The sequence below is a fragment of the Brachyhypopomus gauderio genome, chromosome 15 (genome assembly GCF_052324685.1).
Source record: "Brachyhypopomus gauderio isolate BG-103 chromosome 15, BGAUD_0.2, whole genome shotgun sequence".
Lineage (NCBI taxonomy): Eukaryota > Metazoa > Chordata > Actinopteri > Gymnotiformes > Hypopomidae > Brachyhypopomus > Brachyhypopomus gauderio.
Window position 1 is genome coordinate 14,499,115 of NC_135225.1, and position 19,583 is coordinate 14,518,697.

At 47.4% G+C, this 19,583-nt stretch overlaps 1 protein-coding gene across 1 annotated transcript; it reads left to right on the forward strand.

Annotated features, from left to right (window-relative positions):
• Positions 1-1,134: 1,134 nt before the first annotated feature.
• Positions 1,135-19,564, forward strand: arhgef38 (Rho guanine nucleotide exchange factor (GEF) 38). The gene is made up of 14 exons (XM_076974685.1): positions 1,135-1,466; positions 8,078-8,262; positions 8,600-8,717; positions 9,344-9,491; positions 9,595-9,612; positions 10,282-10,481; positions 12,189-12,322; positions 12,520-12,624; positions 12,727-12,849; positions 13,457-13,771; positions 14,983-15,117; positions 16,552-16,753; positions 17,905-18,134; positions 19,057-19,564. Exons 1-14 carry the CDS (start codon positions 1,241-1,243, stop codon positions 19,237-19,239), a joined length of 2,322 nt encoding a protein of 773 aa, XP_076830800.1. The 5' UTR covers positions 1,135-1,240; the 3' UTR covers positions 19,240-19,564.
• The last annotated feature ends 19 nt before the right edge of the window (positions 19,565-19,583 follow it).

The following is a 19,583-nucleotide window of genomic DNA, read 5'->3' on the forward strand; positions in this document are numbered from 1 at the left end:
ACTCAGCCTGCATTAGAGATTATCTTTTTGAAGTTGTCACCTGTGTGTGTGTTTACTGCTTCTATATGTGTGTTTGCTAAGAGCTTAGCTTTCCATAGCTTCTGTTCCTATTGCCTCTTGGCTCCCGTTTTTAGGTTATCATTCATGTGGTCACTCACCCCTAGTCCCGCTAGACCTGTGTTCTGTTCAAAGGAAAATAATTTTTTCCCAGAGGATCACTGGCTCTTTGAGAGAGGAATGCTGCATAGCAACCTGGAAAAGCTGTGTGGACCAGGGCAGATCTGTGAGGACCAGGAGCAGTGAACATCAATGTGAATCTGCAGTACATCTGTGAACGGTACTGAATGGTACTGAATGGGTTCTTTTGGACTAGTTACTGCTAATAGCTATTGGGGATATGCAGTATTTCACTACAGAGGGTTATATCTTCTGTTTGTAAATCATGCTGCTGTAATCTACCATCACACTCTGGAGAGTGGCTTGCTGCAAGGGCTGATGGGATATGTTGCTTTTACACTGACTTTACTGCTGTGGTTGTTTCCTGGTGACGCTCTCCTGTTATGGCAGTCCCAGATAACCCCGAGAAACGCTGATGCTTTTCAGGGCCGCACAACTTTCTTCCCTCTGGGTTAAATTTCACAGCATCCCATCCACTCCCAAGAACAGCAGGACAGTAATAAGAGTGTATTTATAACTGCCCACATGTTTATGCATAAGATTTAACAATAAGGGCAGTTGAGCTGAAGTGGGAAAAGGACTTAGCTATTTGTCCTCTTTGTATTCTCACAGTCTTTATATTCCCACAGTTTTTATAGTCTCACAGTTTTTATATTTTCAAAGTCAGGTGTGTAACAGCTCTGCATTATTGTCAGATGCATATTAGCTACCAACACTGTTCATTTATATGAATTGATAAAGGTGCTACAGTAAAGGTGCTATTTATCTACATTATCCTTTTTGTTTCTTGACTTTATTTTCATCTCTTACTCTCTCTCACTTACTTTTTCCACTCTCTTTCACTCCATTGAACAGGCATAGCAGTGCAGTAGAAGGGGGCGGTGCTCATTGTCTCTCCTGAGGCAGGTAAGTGGGCGGAGCTACCTGTGCTGAGCTGAGAGAGCCTGTGTACACAGCAGGAACGAGAGAGCTGCACCTGTTCCTCTTCTCAGCAGCTCTCTCTGTCTGCTTCTTTCTCTCTCCCCTTGTTTCTCAAAACAGGGGGACACAGTTGGGGGTCATCATGGATCCCAAGGAGACTGGTGTAAATGACAGAGAGAATGAAAAAGAGGAGAAGAAAGAGAAAGACAGAGGGATTAAGAGGAGAAACCGACTTTTCCTCAGGTACCTGGAGAGGAGGAGGACAGACACCATCGTGGACGAAGATTCTGCCAAAGGGGACATTAATATCGGGACGCTTGTGAGAAGGAGTCAGTCAGATAAGACAGAGTACAGCTCAAAACTTAAAGGTAATAATTTCCATTACACCCTACCACCATGGCAACTGCTCACCTTTGACCTCTATGGTTTAGCTGAGATCACCTTTGGCATTTATTTTTTTAGCCCAAGTCAAAGATTTGCTCACATGAAGCTGGTGTGAATCACCTCAGAATGGCTTTTATCTGGCTGTCATAAACCTCACGATATTCAGCCGCTGTGCTACATTTCTCTGTCCCCTCCTGGTGCTATCACAACTTTCCCTGACCGGTCGTGTCCCGTAAAGTGCAGCGTCTGAAATTCCAGGAGAGCACTGAGTGTAGTGTGAGACAGCCTGTGAGTTTCTTGATGCTAAGCACCTGTTGTGTTGTTACGGAGAGCTATTCCCACAGGGCTGATGTCACTAATGCAAAGCAGGCATGAGCCACAGAACAGAGCTTGGTGATGTAGGATCTGTAAACAAGCCAGAGAGCGAGACAGAGAGAGACGAAGAGAGACAGAGAGAGAGAGACACACACAGAAAGAGAGAGACAGAGAGATTACATCATAGGGAAGTAAATGGTCATTCCTCACGACCACTTTGGGTGTTTTTAAACTTTAATGAATGAGTGTACTGTAATGGGTGTACAGTAATTGGTGTACTGTAATGTGTGTTTTGCATATTTAAAATAAACGAATACTTGCAAACGAATACTTGCAACTAAAGTGCTGAGTGCATGTGTAATTCGTGTTAAAGCCACGCACAGTGCCATGCACAACGTAGCATGTCATACGCCTTATCAGGCTTGTACAGTATATGTTGTCATGGGTGACTGTTTCATGACAGACTTTCATAAGTATTTCATTAACTAGTCCAGCCTCTTTACTACTACTATTGCTGTGTGTGTATAAGGGAATGCAGCTAGGCGGGCATACCAGATGACAACCTGCAATGAGAACACACTTGTACTGCAGGTTTTATTGGTTTACAGTGAGAAACAATTGGCCATTATGAGAAGGCAGTCATCTACACAAATTCCATTTAGTACACACGTGAATCATTGACACCTAACAAAGACGTGTGTCATTTTGGTCAGTATGATGTGTTGAATGTGCATGCAAACACACACACATGCACACACACACACACACATGCACACACACACACACACATGCATAGCAGCAAATCTGTAGTTTAGCTAATCGAAACTGTAGCACAATGAGCTCAATCTCGCATTCTTGATTCAGGAGTCGTTGCACCGGTCTGCACACATGGACGAGCGCTCACATCCCTCCAGACTCCATCACGATCACGTGTTCCTTCACTCAGGGGCATGTGCTCTTATTTTACTGATAAGATCTAATCTACATCACACAGCATGGCTGATTGACTGCCCCCCCACCCTTACGCCCCCCCCCCCCACCCTGACCCCCCCCAGGACCTGAGCTCAGCTGTGTTTCAGGGTTTGCAGGCCCTGCAGTGTTTCAGACACGCTTTGCTGTGTGAAGTCATAGGAATGCTATGACAGCAGGCTGATGACTTCATACAAATGAGGAAGCAAGACTTCCTGAATGCTCTCAGCAGCCAAGCCAGTTTGGTCAGTTGGACTCTTGCAGATACGGTCAGGGCTCAAGCATCAGCAAAAACCTAGTACTCTCCTCTTCCCATACTCTCTCCTCCAGTACTCTCTCCTCCCATACTCTCTCCTCCAGTACTCTCTCCTCCCATACTCTCCTCCTCCAGTACTCTCCTCCTCCAGTACTCTCTCCTCCCATAGTCTCCTTCTCCTATACTCTCTCCTCCCATACTCTCCTCCTCCTATACTCTCTCCTCCAGTACACTCCTCCTCCAGTACCCTCTCCTCCTGTACTCTCCTCCTCCAGTACTCTACTCCTCCCACACTCTCTCCTCCAGTACTCTCCCCTCCCATACTCTCTCCTCCAGTACTCTCTCCTCCCATACTCTCTCCTCCCACACTCTCTCCTCCAGTACTCTCTCCTCCCATACTCTCCATCTCCTATACTATCTCCTCCCATACTTTCCTCCTCCCATACTATCTCCTCCCATACTCTCCTCCTCCTATACTCTCTCCTCCCATACTCTCCTCCTCCCACACTCTCTCCTCCAGTACTCTCTCCTCCCATACTCTCCTCCTCCCACACTCTCTCCTCCAGTACTCTCTCCTCCCATACTCTCCTCCTCCCACACTCTCTCCTCCAGTACTCTCTCCTCCCATACTCTCCTCCTCCCATACTATCTCCTCCCATACTCTCATCCTCCCATACTCTCCTCCTCCTATACTCTCTCCTCCCATACTCTCCTCCTCCTATACTCTCTCCTCCCATACTCTCTCCTCCAGTACTCTCTCCTCCCATACTCTCCTCCTCCTATACTCTCTCCTCCAGTACTCTCTCCTCCTATACTCTCTCCTCCCATACTCTCTCCTCCAGTACTCTCTCCTCCCATACTCTCCTCCTCCTATACTCTCTCCTCCCATACTCTCTCCTCCAGTACTCTCCTCCTCCCATACTCTCCTCCTCCTATACTCTCTCCTCCCATACTCTCTCCTCCAGTACTCTCCTCCTCCAGTACTCTCCTTCTGAAATGCAGCCCTCATGTGACATTTCCTGGACTGGTTTGTCAGTCGCCATTATGTCACTAACCTTGGGAAGAGTGTGTCTTGGTCCTCTGATGGGCTTCCGCTGAAAGCTGCTGGTCTGAAGTAGTGAGGAACGTTTTCAACATTGACCATGAGAGAGAGAGAGAGAGAGAGAGAGAGAGAGAGAGAGAGAGAGAGAGAGAGAGAGAGAGACTAATTCCCTGAGTTTAAAGGTCTGTGTTGAGGAGAAGCTGCTGTATGTTGTTGGTGAACATAAAGAGTTCAGCACACTGTCAGTGCTGTATGTTCACTCCTGCACACAATCTGAGGAACCATGTCTGATTCCACAGACACAGAGCATTGTCATTATTATTGTTACTAATGGTGTTGTTGTTACTATTATTATTACTACTATTATTACTATTTTCTTTCTACTATTACTATTATTATTATGACCAATGTTATTAGCGTTGGCAATATTTTAATTCATATTCACCACTGAATTGAAATGAGTTTAATTGAATTGAAAGTTATAGAAGGAAAGAGCAGTCACCAGCAATCATGATCCAGAGCGTGTGTGTGTGTGGTCTGGGTCCTCTGGTCCTCTGAGCCTCTGTGTCTGCCCTTGGGTTAAAGCTGCATCAAGAGCAGAACTGCATGAACTCGACATATCAGGCTGGTTCAACTCGAATGTTATTACAATTATGAGGAATAATCATGGGTAATGGAGGACACACTGCCCCACTAACATCAGCATTCAGTCATTTAGTCAAACCTGTGAGAAGGCAGATGTGGAGGGGGTGCTGAATGAGTCTGGAGCAGTTTGGATGCTCTGAACCAGGTGAGGTGCTCTGACCCAGGTGTGAGCAGTGAACTTAGGATGTGACACTTGAGGGTGAATGAGTACTTATACCTAAATATAATCACGTAGTGGGTTTTAATAGTATGTGTTGGAATCATGGCCTTAACTCAAACTTAACTTATATCAGAGCCAGATCAGGTAGTGCTAGTGTCATGGCCAATGCTTTCTCTCTCGCTCTCTGTCTGTCTCTCTCCTCTCTCTTTGTCTTTCTCTCACTCTCTCTGATTCTCCTGTGTCATTTTACCCGTTGTAGTAACGAGATCCTCAAGGTACCGGCTGGTATGACCTTCCATTAGCTTCATTTCAAAGGCTGCGGCTAGAGCCATATGGGAATTCCCCCAACAGCAGCAGGCAAGCGCACTGGACGGCTGAACGCCTGGTAGGCTGGAAGATTGGTTTATAGGCTGGTAGGCTGGTAGGCTGGAAGATTGGTTTATAGGCTGGTAGGCTGGTAGGTTGCAAGATTGGTTTACAGGCTGTTAGGCTGAAGGATTGGTTTATAGGCTGGTAGGCTGGTTGCAAGATTGGTTTATAGGCTGGTAGGGTGGAATATTGGTTCATAGCCTGGTGGGCAGGGACAGGCCAATTCATTTAAACACACTCCTAGTTAACTGATTCACACTGGAGAGCATTGATCACAGTGAAAGTTTAGTTTAGTACATTGTGTATGCTTGCTTTATGGTGTAGAACTGTGCAGACATTTTAGAAATGATACAGTATTATGTACAGCATATTAGCATGGAAAATAGAAATAGTTGTATAAGGTCTATGGAATATAAGGTCTGTGGCCTATGGAAACCCTGGGGGTGAGGTGTGTTGTGGAAGGGAGTAGATGTTAACTGGATCAGATACAGAGGGCTCCCACCAGCTACAGTGTTACATCACAATGGTTTGTAGCCTGATACCCACGGTAGTCTCCCTCCCTCTGCCCATCTGTCAGAGTCTCACTGTCAAAACCTCTCTTACTTTGTCTGTTTCTCTGCCTGTAAGCCTGTGCGTGTGTGTGTGTGTGTGTGTGTGTGTGTGTGTGTGTGTGTGTGTGTGTGTGTGTGTGCGTGCATGCGTGCGTGTGTGTGTGTGTGTGTGGTGAAATTGTTCCATGCAGGTAAAGGGGAAGCGGTCTCACTTCCTCCCTCATTAGCCTTACTATGCGTGGCAGGACTGCCTGCACTCCTACTGACAAGAGACATGCAGCAGTCAGGGCTGGTTCGTCTCTTCACCCCCGGGCTTCTGCGTGCTCGTGCACTATTTTACAGCTGAACTGTGTTAACTTGTGACCCTTGGTGCCCTGTTGAATCTCACCACAGTGTGTCTTAATGCCTTGGCCCTCCTGATAATCCCTCTCTACTTAACAGGCTAATTCTCTCACCCCGCGACCTGTCTGATGAGTTGCAAAAGTACTAGCGCGAAAAAAAAAAAAAAAAGAAAATTGGCTACAGTTGCATCATGCGTACGGCTTGGTGGTGAAGACGAGACCCTTTAAAGTGTGTTAGGTCATCTTGACAAGCCCCAGCACCAGAAGCTCTGCGGCGACGTCCGGATCCCTCGCACGTCTCTCTGGGGAGGGTGGAATGTGTGTGGAGCCATTCTGCCTGTATGCGTGCGCCATGCTGATGGAAGAGGACAGTGAATGTGATGACGTCACACCGCGGGGGGTCGTGTGAAGGCATTTGATTGGATTTGACTCCGAGCTGATTCCATAGCCAACATACACTTTCTCTTGAGCAATGTTGTCTGAGCCATGAATCAAGAGAGAGCTGACATCCCACACCCTCTCTTGCACGTGCTGTTGCCTGAGGCTTTTGCTGTGTCATTAGTTCTTTAATACGTCTGCCTTCCTTATCAACTTGTCCTTCACAGCATTCATGCTCCGGATCCTTTGACCATGTGACCAGCAGAGGTCATTCCACACAGCACAGTGAACGCTGTAGGACTAAACAGTGGCTTAACCGGCCTGCCGAGTGTGTGCCCCACCCACCCCAGTGACCCGTATCTCCAGTCATCAGCTTTTATTTCACAGTGTCGATGAGATTCTTATTTGTGCTGACTAGTAAACAAACATGTAAACCCAGAGTGTGGGGCAGGTTTCACAGCAGCTGCTCCAGGAGTCTTTACACTCTCCCACAAGGCTCCATCACGGTGCCTAACAGGCTTGTTTTTTACAGCCGTGCCTTTACACTCTCCCACAAGGCTCCATCACGGTGCCTAACAGGCTTGTTTTTTACAGCCGTGCCTTTACACTCTCCCACAAGGCTCCATCACGGTGCCTAACAGGCTTGTTTTTTACAGCCGTGCCTTTACACTCTCCCACAAGGCTCCATCACGGTGCCTAACAGGCTTGTTTTTACAGCCGTGCCTTTACACTCTCCCACAAGGCTCCATCACGGTGCCTAACAGGCTTGTTTTTACAGCTGTGCCTTTACACTCTCCCACAAGGCTCCATCACAGTGCCTAACAGGCTTGTTTTTTACAGCCCTGCCTTTACACTCTCCCACAAGGCTCCATCACAGTGCCTAACAGGCTTGTTTTTACAGCCGTGCCTTTACACTCTCCCACAAGGCTCCATCACAATCCCTAACCAACTTGTTTTACAGCCGTGCCTTTACACTCTCCCACAAGGCTCCATCAAAGTGCCTAACAGGCTTGTTTTTCCAGCTGTGCCTTTCACGGTCGACAATAAGATGCTGGCCACATGGTCCTGACACCACTGCACTCAGACATTGCACTCAGACACTGCACATGGTCCACTGGAAACTGCACAATACAACATCAACTGTAAAATATATGTCAACCAATCACATGCTGTTGCAGTGTAGGCATGTTTATGAGCACCTTAATGATGGGGATGTTTAAAGGAGCCAGTCGGCACGTTTAAACAGAAGAACACACATTTGCATATATGAAGATCAGCTGGCACAGTGCCCAGTGGTTTAGTTTTACTGTTAAAGGAAGGCCCCCTGGTGGAGGTTCCTGGAACTACGAGTGATTTCATTCGGATTCCAACTAGTGTGCATGCAGTACAACACCAGGCACACAGCTACCGGACCTCTTGAACCATTAAACACCCCATTATTCATTTGTAAGAATTATAGATTAATCTATAAGCATAAAACACCCCAATAATTGTGAATTCTGTGTAATTAGGACAGTGTTTGCCTTAGAAAGGTCTTTTGCCTTTAACGCCTCGTGTTTTTATCCTCAGAGAAAATGTCTCCCCACGATCTGTCTTCCCCTGCCTCCCCTGCCCTGGACCCAGAAGAGATTCGACTTAGGAAGATGGTGAAAAGGTCAAAGGTCATTGAGGAACTGGTGAGGACAGAGGGAGATTACCTGATGGATCTGGATCTGTGTGTCAGAGAAGTGCTGATGCCTCTTCGAGTCGCACAGGTATGGCGTCAGACCCAGGGTTGGCACACGTAACTCTCAGACCAGATTCACGTATGATCTGACTGTCAGACTGAGCGTGGTAATAGAGAAAGTGCACATGATGTTTCTTGTGGACAGTATGTCTAGATTTGTTCTACATTCTCGTTTTGGACTGTATGTCTTACATAGTAGTGTGTGTGGAGCAGTGATGATGACTCCAGTAGTTACTTTATTTCAGTGTGTGTTGTGTGTATGTGTGTGTGTGTGTGCGTGCATGCGTGCATGCGTGCATGCGTGCGTGCGTGCGTGCGTGCGTGCGTGCGTGCGTGCGTGCGTGTGTGTGTGTGTGTGTGTGTAGGTGGTGGATGTAGAGCGTCTCTTCACCAACATGGAGTCTGTGTGTGCTGTGTCTGAGGAGCTACAGTACAGGCTACAGAAGGCCACTGCAGAACTTGACCCAGAATCACAACTTATAGGTAACCCCACACACACACACACACACACACACACACACACAAGAATCAATAAGTTATTTTTCCAATGATTCTTCTTCACATTATGATGCAGCTGTTGTACTAACACCTAGTGGTCTGGATGTTGCATAGACTCTGCACTACATCTGTTTTAGTCATGGCCACTTCCATAGGGGCCCAGCTAGTTCATATTTTATTTGCTACGTTATGGTGGTAAAAATGTTTGCATGTGTGTGCTTGTGTGTGTGCCTGTGTATGTATGTGTGTGTGTGTGTGTGTGTGTGTGTGTGTGTGTGTGTGTGTGTGTGTGTGTGTGTGTGTACATGTGTGTGTGTGTGTGTGTGTGTGTGTACATGTGTGTGTGTGTGTGTGTGTGTGTGTGTGTGTGTGTGTGTACATGTGTGTGTACATGTGTGTGTACATGTGTTGGTATGTGTGTGTGTGTGTGTGTGTGTGTGTGTGTACATGTGTGTGTACGTGTGTGTGTGTGTGTGTGTGTGTGTGTACATGTGTGTGTACATGTGTGTGTGTGTGTGTGTGTATGTGTGTGTGTGTGTGTGTGTGTGTGCATGCATGTGTGTGTTTCCCATCTGATATACCATCATACGTACTTCTCCTCCCACCTGCAGGGGAGGTCTTCATCCAGAACAAGGGCATCATGGAGGAGGTGTATAAGATATACTGCTACCACCATGATGAGGCCAGCGCTCTGCTCAAGGCCTACGAGAAGCAGCAGGACATCCAGCAGCACTTCAGAACCTGCATCTCCGCACTAAAGTAGGTCTGCTCAGCGTTCTCCTGGAGACAGGGCTCCTCACAGAATGAGTGTGAGACTGACAGGTGATGGTGAAGTAACCCTGACCTGTCTTCCTTCTCACAGGCACATTTATGACCAAGAGTGAGTACACCTTTTATTTACGGGGTGTGTGTGTGTGTGTGTAGTGTTAGAGTGGTGGGCTGTGTGTGAGAGTTGTATGTGTTTGTGTGTAGTGTAAATGTGTTGGGGCTGTATGTGTGTGTAGTGTTAGAGTGGTTGTATGACTGTGTGGGCTGTGTGTGAGAGTTGTATGTGTTTGTGTGTAGTGTTAATGTGGGGGTATGACTGTGTGGGTGTTTGTGGGCTGTGTGTGAGAGTTGTATGTGTTTGTGTGTAGTGTTAATGTGTAGGGGCTGTGTGTGTGTGTAGTGTTAGAGTGGTTGTATGACTGTGTGGGCTGTGCGTGAGAGTTGTATGTGTTTGTGTGAAGTGTTAGTGTGGTCTCTGTAGTCTGTGACAGTTAAAAGAAATAGTAAGAGATCAACAGTAAGGTTTGTGTGTGTGTGTGTGTGTGTGTGTGTGTGTGTGTGTGTGTGTGTGTGTGTGTGTGTGTGTGTGTGTGTGTGTGTGTGTGTGTGTGTGTGTGTGTGTATATGCCTGCATGCATGTGTGCGTGTGTGAATGCACATGCATATGTGTATGTGTATTTGCCGTGTGTGTGTGTGTGTGTGTGTGTGTGTGTGTGTGTGTGTGTGTGTGTGTGTGTGTGTGTGTGTGTGTGTGTGTGTGTGTGTCTGTGATCTGTGGCAGAGGGAAGCCCAACTTGCTGGACATGGGGTCCCTGCTTATTAAACCTGTTCAGCGAATCATGAAGTACCCACTCTTACTGTCTGAGCTCTGGCATGCCACGCCCACTGATCACCCTGACAGCCAACCACTGCAGGAGGCCCTGACAGCAGTCAAGATCATTAACATCAACATCAATGAATTCAAAAGGAGGAAGGACATTGGTGAGGGTCATCCTCACCCACACACACCTATCCACACCACACTCCATGAGACTACACAAACACCTATCCACACCACTCTCTATGAGACTACACACACCTATCCACACCACGCTCCATGAGACTACACACACACACCTATCCACACTACGCTCCATGAGACTACACACACCTATCCACACCACGCTCCATGAGACTACACACACACCTATCCACACCACGCTCCATGAGACTACACATACCTATCCACACCACGCTCCATGAGACTACACACACACCTATCCACACTACGCTCCATGAGACTACACACACCTATCCACACTACGCTCCATGAGACTACACACACCTATCCACACCACGCTCCGTGAGACTACACACACACCTATCCACACTACGTTCCATGAGACTACACACACCACTCTCCATGAGACTACACACATCTAGCCACACCACCACCAGCATCTGCAGACTGTATTATGGTTGAGCATTTCTAAGAGAATTAGTTTAGTTTCTTGATGCAAACTAGAATAGAAGAATAAGAGAAAAGAAAAGGACCAGAATGAAAGTTGAGTTTGTAGTCTCCATGGATCTCAGCTGCTCCTCTGGATGACTGACTGAGGAGCTCCGTACGTTTACAAGGTTATAACCATTGGTGTCAGGGCTCTCATACTGTTGTCAGGGCCCAGGAAGAGCAGGGAAGTGAAGGAAGGCATATTTGAGACAGTGTACTGTGGTTGCTGGAAGGTCTTTGAGACAGTGTACTGTGGTTGCTGGAAGGTCTTTGAGACAGTGTACTGTAGTTGCTGGAAGGTCTTTGAGACAGTGTACTGTGGTTGCTGGAAGGTCTTTGAGACAGTGTACTGTGGTTGCTGGAAGGTCTTTGAGTCAGTGTACTGTGGTTGCTGGAAGGTCTTTGAGTCAGTGTACTGTGGTTGCTGGAAGGTCTTTGAGACAATGTACTGTGGTTGCTGGAAGGTCTTTGAGACAGTGTACTGTAGTTGCTGGAAGGTCTTTGAGACAGTGTACTGTGGTTGCTGGAAGGTCTTTGAGTCAGTGTACTGTGGTTGCTGGAAGGTCTTTGAGACAATGTACTGTGGTTGCTGGAAGGTCTTTGAGACAGTGTACTGTAGTTGCTGGAAGGTCTTTGAGACAGTGTACAGTGGTTTCTGGAAGGTCTTTGAGACAGTGTACTGTGGTTGCTAGAAGGTCTTTGAGAGTACTGTGATTGCTAGAAGGTCTTTGGGACAGTGTACTGTGGTTGCTGGAAGGTCTTTGGGACAGTGAATTGTGCTTGCTGGAAGGTCTTTGAGACAGTGTACAGTGGTTTCTGGAAGGTCTTTGAGACAGTGTACTGTGGTTGCTGGAAGGTCTTTGAGACAGTGTACTGTGGTTGCTGGAAGGTCTTTGAGACAGTGTACTGTGGTTGCTGGAAGGTCTTTGGGACAGTGTACAGTGGTTTCTGGAAGGTCTTTGGGACAGTGTACTGTGGTTGCTATGGGTCTGCTTTTTGAGTTGTGCCTGCTATCTGACCCAGCTCTGCTATTTGAGCTATAGCTGCGGTTTGACCTAGATGTATTGCGCTCATTCTAGGTTTCATATTTGAGTTGGGCCTGTTCAAGCTTTTACACTAATCTGAGTGTGTAAAGCTGCTTGTTGGGGAGGCCAGGAGGCATTACCGCTGCTGATCTGGTGACTGTCTTGTGCTCTCAGTGATGAAGTACAAAAGGAGTGATGACGAGGGCACATTGAAGGGCAAACTGAACAAGTTCAGCATGCACTCCATCCGGAAAAAGTCTGACCGCATCACCGGGTACTTCAAGATCCTCACCGGAGTGGAGCCACAGGTACTCCACCAGCACAGACACACCGCTGTACACATGAGTCCCGTCTGCTTTGACATCATTTGTCTTGAGTCATGGAAGTGCCGCCCCTGTTGGGGTTTGGGTGTGTGCTACGTCACACTTTTGGGGCATGCTACACCACCATCAGTCATTCCTCCAGGAGGCCCAGTGCTGATGTTGGAGCTGTCTCCCTCTCTCAGGTGCGTGATGAGGTGTTCGATAAGGAGGAGAAGCTCTTCCGTAACCTGGAGAAAGCCGTCAGGCAGCTGGTTAAGAACGTCAGTGCCTTCCAGATGTATGCACAGGTACAGGCATTTAATGAAGAACTGTCACAATACTAGTTATATTTCATCTAAAAACTATAGAAAATTTACCAGAAATCTGTGATTTTTCGTTCTGCGCTCTAGGAAATGATCTCTGTGGGAGTGCAGAGTGCAGAAGACCTGGAGGCCATCATGAAGGATTCTGATAAGATAGACACCAATGGCTACCAGCACAGGAGGAACGGCCATGACCCCTACAAGCAGCTGGTGAGACCTGCTTCTGCGGAGTCCAGGGGGCAGTGTGAGCAGGTCCCCCAGGATCTGAGCGCTCCACAGGGCTGTTGTGATGGGGAATATGCTGTTAGACACCAGATCACCTCTGAACTAACTGTAGTTCATTTTTAGACTTATCAGTCTTGTCACTACTGTGCTGTATCTGTAACGCTCACTTACATTTCTCTGTTTGTCCCTGCCCTGATCATTCTCCCTTTATCTTTTTTTCTCTCTCCCTCTCTTGTTCTTTCCCTTCTTCTTCCATCTCTGTCCCTCCCTCTTTCTATCTCTGTTACATCACTCTCTCTCTCTCTTGCCCTGTTCCTCTGCCCCCTCCTCTCTCTCCCTCTTCAACTCTCTCTATCTCTCTCCCCCCTTCCCTCTTCCTCTCTCTTTCTCTCGCCCCCCTCTTATTCTTTCTCCCCCTCCTCTCTCTCCCCCTCCCCCCTCTCCCCCTCTCTCTCTCTCTCCCCCTCCCCTCTCTCTCTCTCTCCCCCTCCCCCCTCTCTCTCTCTCTCTCTCCCCCTCCCCCTCCCCTCCCTCTCTCTCTCTCTCCCTCCTCCTCTCTCTGCCCCCATGTTCCCTCTGGCTGCTCCTGCAGAGTGACCGTGTGGAGCGGGTGGTGATGGCTCCCCTCTCCACGCTGCAGGCCATGTTCTCAGCCCCACAGAAACTGATCCAGAAGCGTTATGACAAGCTGCTGGATCGCTGCAGCTGCCCAGAGGCGCCCTCTTCCTGCAGCGAGGAGCAACTGCAGGTGCAGCGTGACTACCAGGCCTTGAACGCCCAGCTGGCCGAGGAGCTCCAGCGCTTCAACCACGCCGCCAGCACCATCCTCACCAACTGCCTGCTATGTGTGTTGGGACTGCTGAGAGGCCTCATGCAGTCAGCCAGGCCTCCAGTGCACCAGCTGCTCGTGAGTGTGTGTGTGTGTGTGTGTGTGTGTGTGTGTGTGTGTGTGTGTGTGTGTGTGTGTGTGTGTGTGTGTGTGTGTGTGTGTGTGTGTGTGTGTGTGTGTGTGTGTGTGTAGATCAGCACATTTTGATTGCTGGTTGAGTGATGCCTGTTCCAGGCCTGTAATGGTGAACCATTCATAAGTGTGAACTCAGTTCTCTTCATGGCGTCATGTCAGCTCCCGCTGAACTCCTGCTGGAGCACCTCAGACATTTTCATGTCCCGGGGCGAGTGTGTGGTGTCTCTCTGAACCCTGGGCAAGTGCGTGGCATCTGTCTGCACCCTGGGCAAATGTGTGGTGTCTCTCTGCACCTGGGGCTAGAGCATGGGGTCTCTCAGCACCAGGGGTGGGTGTGTGTGGCATCTTTCTGCACCCGAGGCGAGGGCGTTGCGACTTTCTGCACCCGGGGCAAATGCGTGACATCTCTCTGCACCCGGGGCAAGAGCGTGGGGTCTCTCTGCACCCGGAGCAAGAGCGTGGGGTCTCTCTGCACCTGGGGTGAGTGCGTGGCATCTTTCTGCACCCAGGGCTAGTGTGTGGTGTCTCTCTGCACCCGGGGCGAGTGTATGATGTTTCTCTGCACCTGGGGCATGTGTGTGGTGTCTCTCTCCACCCGGAGTGAGTGTGTGGTGTCTCTCTCCACCCGGAGTGAGTGTGTGGTGTCTCTCTCCACCCAGAGTGAGTGTGTGGTGTCTCTCTCCAGCAGGGGTGAGTGTGTGGTGTCTCTCTCCAGCAGGGGTGAGTGTGTGGTGTCTCTCTCCACCCGGAGTGAGTGTGTGGTGTCTCTCTCCAGCAGGGGTGAGTGTGTGGTGTCTCTCTCCAGCAGGGGTGAGTGTGTGGTGTCTCTCTCCAGCAGGGGTGAGTGTGTGGTGTCTCTCTCCAGCAGGGGTGAGTGTGTGGTGTCTCTCTCCAGCAGGAGTGAGTGTGTGGTGTCTCTCTCCAGCAGGGGTGAGTGTGTGGCGTCTCTCTCCAGCAGGGGTGAGTGTGTGGTGTCTCTCTCCAGCAGGGGTGAGTGTGTGGTGTTTCTCTCCACCCGGAGTGAGTGTGTGGTGTCTCTCTCCAGCAGGGGTGAGTGTGTGGTGTCTCTCTCCAGCAGGGGTGAGTGTGTGGTGTCTCTCTCCAGCAGGGGTTAGTGTGGGGCGTCTTACTACGGCTCTGCTTGCTCTGCTCAGGCTCCGCTCTCCAACGCCAGTGAGGTCCAGAACAGCCTCCTGGAGGAGATCTGTAGCTTGGCCTTCGTGAGGGACAACACCCAGAGACTGATGGAGCGCAAGGTCAGCTTTGAGAAGCGGGAAAAGAAGAACCCGGTGAGATACGGACACACACACACACACACACACACACACACACACGCAGACATGTGGACAGAGACACACAGACACATGGACACGTGGGCACAGACACATACGTTCAGTAGCTGAGGCAGGAGATTTTGCACTTTTGCATTTTATCTCACGTGTATTTTAGAATCTTCTTCTGCCTTAAAATCCTCATGAAGGACAAGGATTACCCCTATATCACCTAGAAATTATGAACATATAATCCACATATTACCCCTTTATCACCTAGAAATTATGAACATATAATCCACATATTACCCCTATATCACCTAGAAATTATGAACATATAATCCACATATTACCCCTATATCACCTAGAAATTATGAACATATAATCCACATATTACCCCTATATCACCTAGAAATTATGAACATATAATCCACATATTACCCCTATATCACCTAGAAATTATGAACATATAATCCACATATTACCCCTATATCACCTAGAAATTATGAACATATAATCCACATATTACCCCTATATCACCTAGAAATTATGAACATATAATCCACATATTACCCCTATATCACCTAGAAATTATGAACATATAATCCACATATTACGCCTATATCACCTAGAAATTATGAACATATAATCCACATATTACCCATATATCACCCATATATGCATAATCATACAATGCACACACATTTTTATTCTTTATTATATCTTTTAGAATTGCACTTTAAAAGTGCTTTTAATAGCCATCAGACCGATCCATGGCCTCCACTGAACCTCAGTGAATGTAGAACCTGTAGAACAGTTATATCCTCTGACCCTGAGTGAATGTAGAACCTGTAGAACAGTTATATCTTCTGACCCTGGGGTGCAGATCCTCTTCCTAGTTCTCGGAGCCACTTACGCACAGGCACAGTAAGGATGACGGCTCATGATCATGACCTTACTCACCTTACTCATGAACTTACTCATCTTAATCATGACCTTACTCACCTTACTCATGAACTTACTCATCTTACTCATGACCTTACTCACCTTACTCGTGAACTTTCTGACCTTACTCGTGACGTTTCTGAGAAAGCTGAAGCTACATCTCCTTCTGCTCTTTATCAGGACATTGCTATTCATTTTCTGCATGTTGTATTATAACATATAATAATAATAATAATAATAATAATAATAATAATAATAATAATAATAATAATAATAATAATAAACAATAAACCAGAAAAGTAATGTATTTAATTGGACTAGTGGCACACCCACTATCTTAGAAGAAAGATAGAGATTGATAGCACAACTGATCTTAAAGGAATTAACGGATTAATCGATGTAATTCAGACGCAGTCGTAGTGAAGTTAGCCCACAGTGAACATCTTCTGCCATCCTGAGCCTCCCCTCCATGCTCTGATCGCTGGGGTTCTCCTGCCCCCCCCACAGGCCCCCGAGGTGCAGCGGCAGACGCAGGCCGACAGGGCCAGGCTGCGGGCGGAGTACCCCGTGGAGCAGCTCTACCAGCTCAGGAGGAACTGCAACGCCTGCCAGGAGGAAGACGTCACCCTGCTGGAGGGCGAGCTGGTGGGCCTGCTGCAGGACCACGACCCACTGGGCAGCACCGGCCGTTGGCTGGTCGACACTGGCAGTAAGTGTGTGTGTGTGTGTGTGTGTGTGTGTGTGTGTGTGTGTGTGTGTGTGTGTGTGTGTGTGTGTGTGTGTGTGTGTGTGTGTGTGTGTGTCTGTTTGTGTGTGTCTGTGTGTGTGTGTGTGTGTGTGTGTGTCTGTTTGTGTGTGTGTGTGTCTGTGTGTGTGTGTGTGTGTGTGAACTGAGCCAGAAATGTCATGCGCATGTGCACCAAAGTGATTCAATAGGACGCATTAACTTAGCTTAACTGCCGTGTCTTTGCATGTGTGCTGTGTCATGAACATTGTCGAAGCACACACACACATCTTGCCCCTCGAGATACAAAGAACCAGGTAATGAGGAGAACCTGATCCTGCCTTTTCCAAGGCTGCTAAACACAAGCAGATGTCTTACTGGAGTGATACCACAAAGTGTCCACCACAGCTCCCCTTTAAGAACAAAAACATGAGAAACACGGAGGAACACGTGTCCATGATCTACATTTAAACCACATCCCTGTTCAAAATGCCTCCTGCCCTGGGCTGCTTCACATGGGTTCAGCTCATTAGCAAGCCGGGCCCGACCTGGATCAGGTGTGCCAGAGCAGAGCTTCATAAGCCATTAGGCAAGACCCTCCAGACGGTCCATGTTTTTGCTCTGACGCACCTCCCAGGACACACGTATGATGGCCTGCATCAGGCATGATGGGCAGGAGCAAAAATGTGGACCGTATGTCAGTTCCCAAGGATTGTGTTGAGGAGAGAAACTGGGAACGATGCAGAATCCAAAGCCCCTACTCTAGACCAGCGTCGGGTTCAGTACCAGAATAACAGGCATGTACAACGGATCAGAAATTTAAAAACTAAGACCCCTAACTTTAGAGCAGGCCTGGTTCCATGAGAGCATGCAACATTTCAGCACAGCCCGACGTCCTTCAGCGTTGTGAATGGTGACACCGATGACCCCGTTAGTCGTGTCACGAGAGCAACTGTTCCCCCACTCACAAAGCTGCTATTCATCTCCCCTGCCTTCTCACCTTTCATTCATTACACTCCAACTCACAGACCTCGCTGTGTGTGTGTGTGTGTGTGTGTGTGTGTGTGTGTGTGTGTGTGTGTGTGTGTGTGTGTGTGTGTGTGTGTGTGTGTGTGTGTGTGCCCCTGCATTCCTAGGTACACGGGGCTACGTGTATTCCACCTTCCTAAAGGCCTATAACCCACAGCGGGATGTCAGTGAGCGTCCGGATGACTTCGACAACTTGAGCCTGTTTGTGTCGGGGAGCAGGAGCAGTCTTTACAACTTCAGCCGGGACAGCGTCTCTGAGAGCGCCCCTACTCCTCCTGACCAGCAGGGGGAGACTGAGACCCCTCAAGACCAACCTGACATACCTGTGGAACAGCATGTAAGAGAGCTGATAGAAGTGGGTCTGATAAGATGCTACATTCATGAATGGGACACCTGGCAGATTTAAAGTGGCTTTCACAAAATGTCCTTGTTCAGCATTAGTCAGAGCCACCTTAATTCCAAACATAATTTCCTTAACTATGGCAAAATTAATGATCACTTAATTAATGACTTAATTGCTGAATTCCATTATGTAGTTTATCTGTGTACTACATGGTACCAGTATACTGTATAATATAGAGTCATCTTTAACATTTATAATTAAATGTGGCTAAGAGTGCTTGTTACAGGTTATACTTCGGGTTTATGGTACTGATAATTATAATTAGACTATTCATCATGAGAACACTACAGCAATAGCAGGTTATATAACACAATAAGGAATGTTAAGACATTGATATTCATCTTGCACTAATAAACAGCACATGAGCTTGAGATGCCTTATGGTGTGGAACAGTTGAGACTGTGCGTCCTGGGACCAACAGGGGCCCTAAAAAAGTACTGAAACATTTGGAAATTTGTTTTAGGGACAATCTCCATGGCAGTGCCCCGACAGGAACTCAGTATAGGAAACCCACAAAAGTATTACGGTCATGTTGCATCAACTTTAATTCTATGTTGAAGTCTTCAGAATAGAGCTGGATTTGGCTTAAATGCTGTACAAATACAAAACAATTTGAAAAGTAGTCACACTGCCATCAACTTTTTCCTGGTACGTCCTTTTTTGCTTTTTTCTGATGTCATGTTGAAGAACATACAAATCTAAATATTTTGATTCGTAATTACGCACTGCTCTGTCAGAATTATGTTTTTATTTTCAAACGCGCACTAGTCAGGCGAGATCAGCTTAAAAAAGAGAGGCGGCTGCATACTGCCATCTACCGGTCGGCAGCAGTAACGTTATGGCTCTCTTCTCTCAGTTCTACGCAGTGTACGCGTTCACCGCACGCTGCGCACAGGAGCTCAGCCTGCAGGAGTACCAGCCCGTGCGTATCCTGCAGTTCTGCGACCTCGGGGGCAACAAGGACTGGTGGCTGGCTGAGGTCAACGGGCAGAAGGGCTACGTGCCAGCCAACTACCTCGGCAAGATGTCCTACGCATGAGACCAGAACGAACCTTTTCTGAGCCTCAGTTCCTGTCCTCCTCCACCATTTTGTTTTTAAACTCGTTTATCACTTAATGAAGGCCAAACTTGCACTAAGAAACATTCTTAGCACTTTGTATTTCTACCTAAAGTGTTTAATTTGCTACACTGATGAAGACTATAAATGTATGAGAGAAATTTATTATATTGTCTAGATGGATATATTATATACAGAGCTTAAGACAAATTATTGAAAAGTTAATTTTATAAAATTATAAATATCAAAATATATATATCAAAATATCTTTTTCCTATGTACTGATGAATATACTTTGAAAAAATCTCACTTATAATAAAAAATAA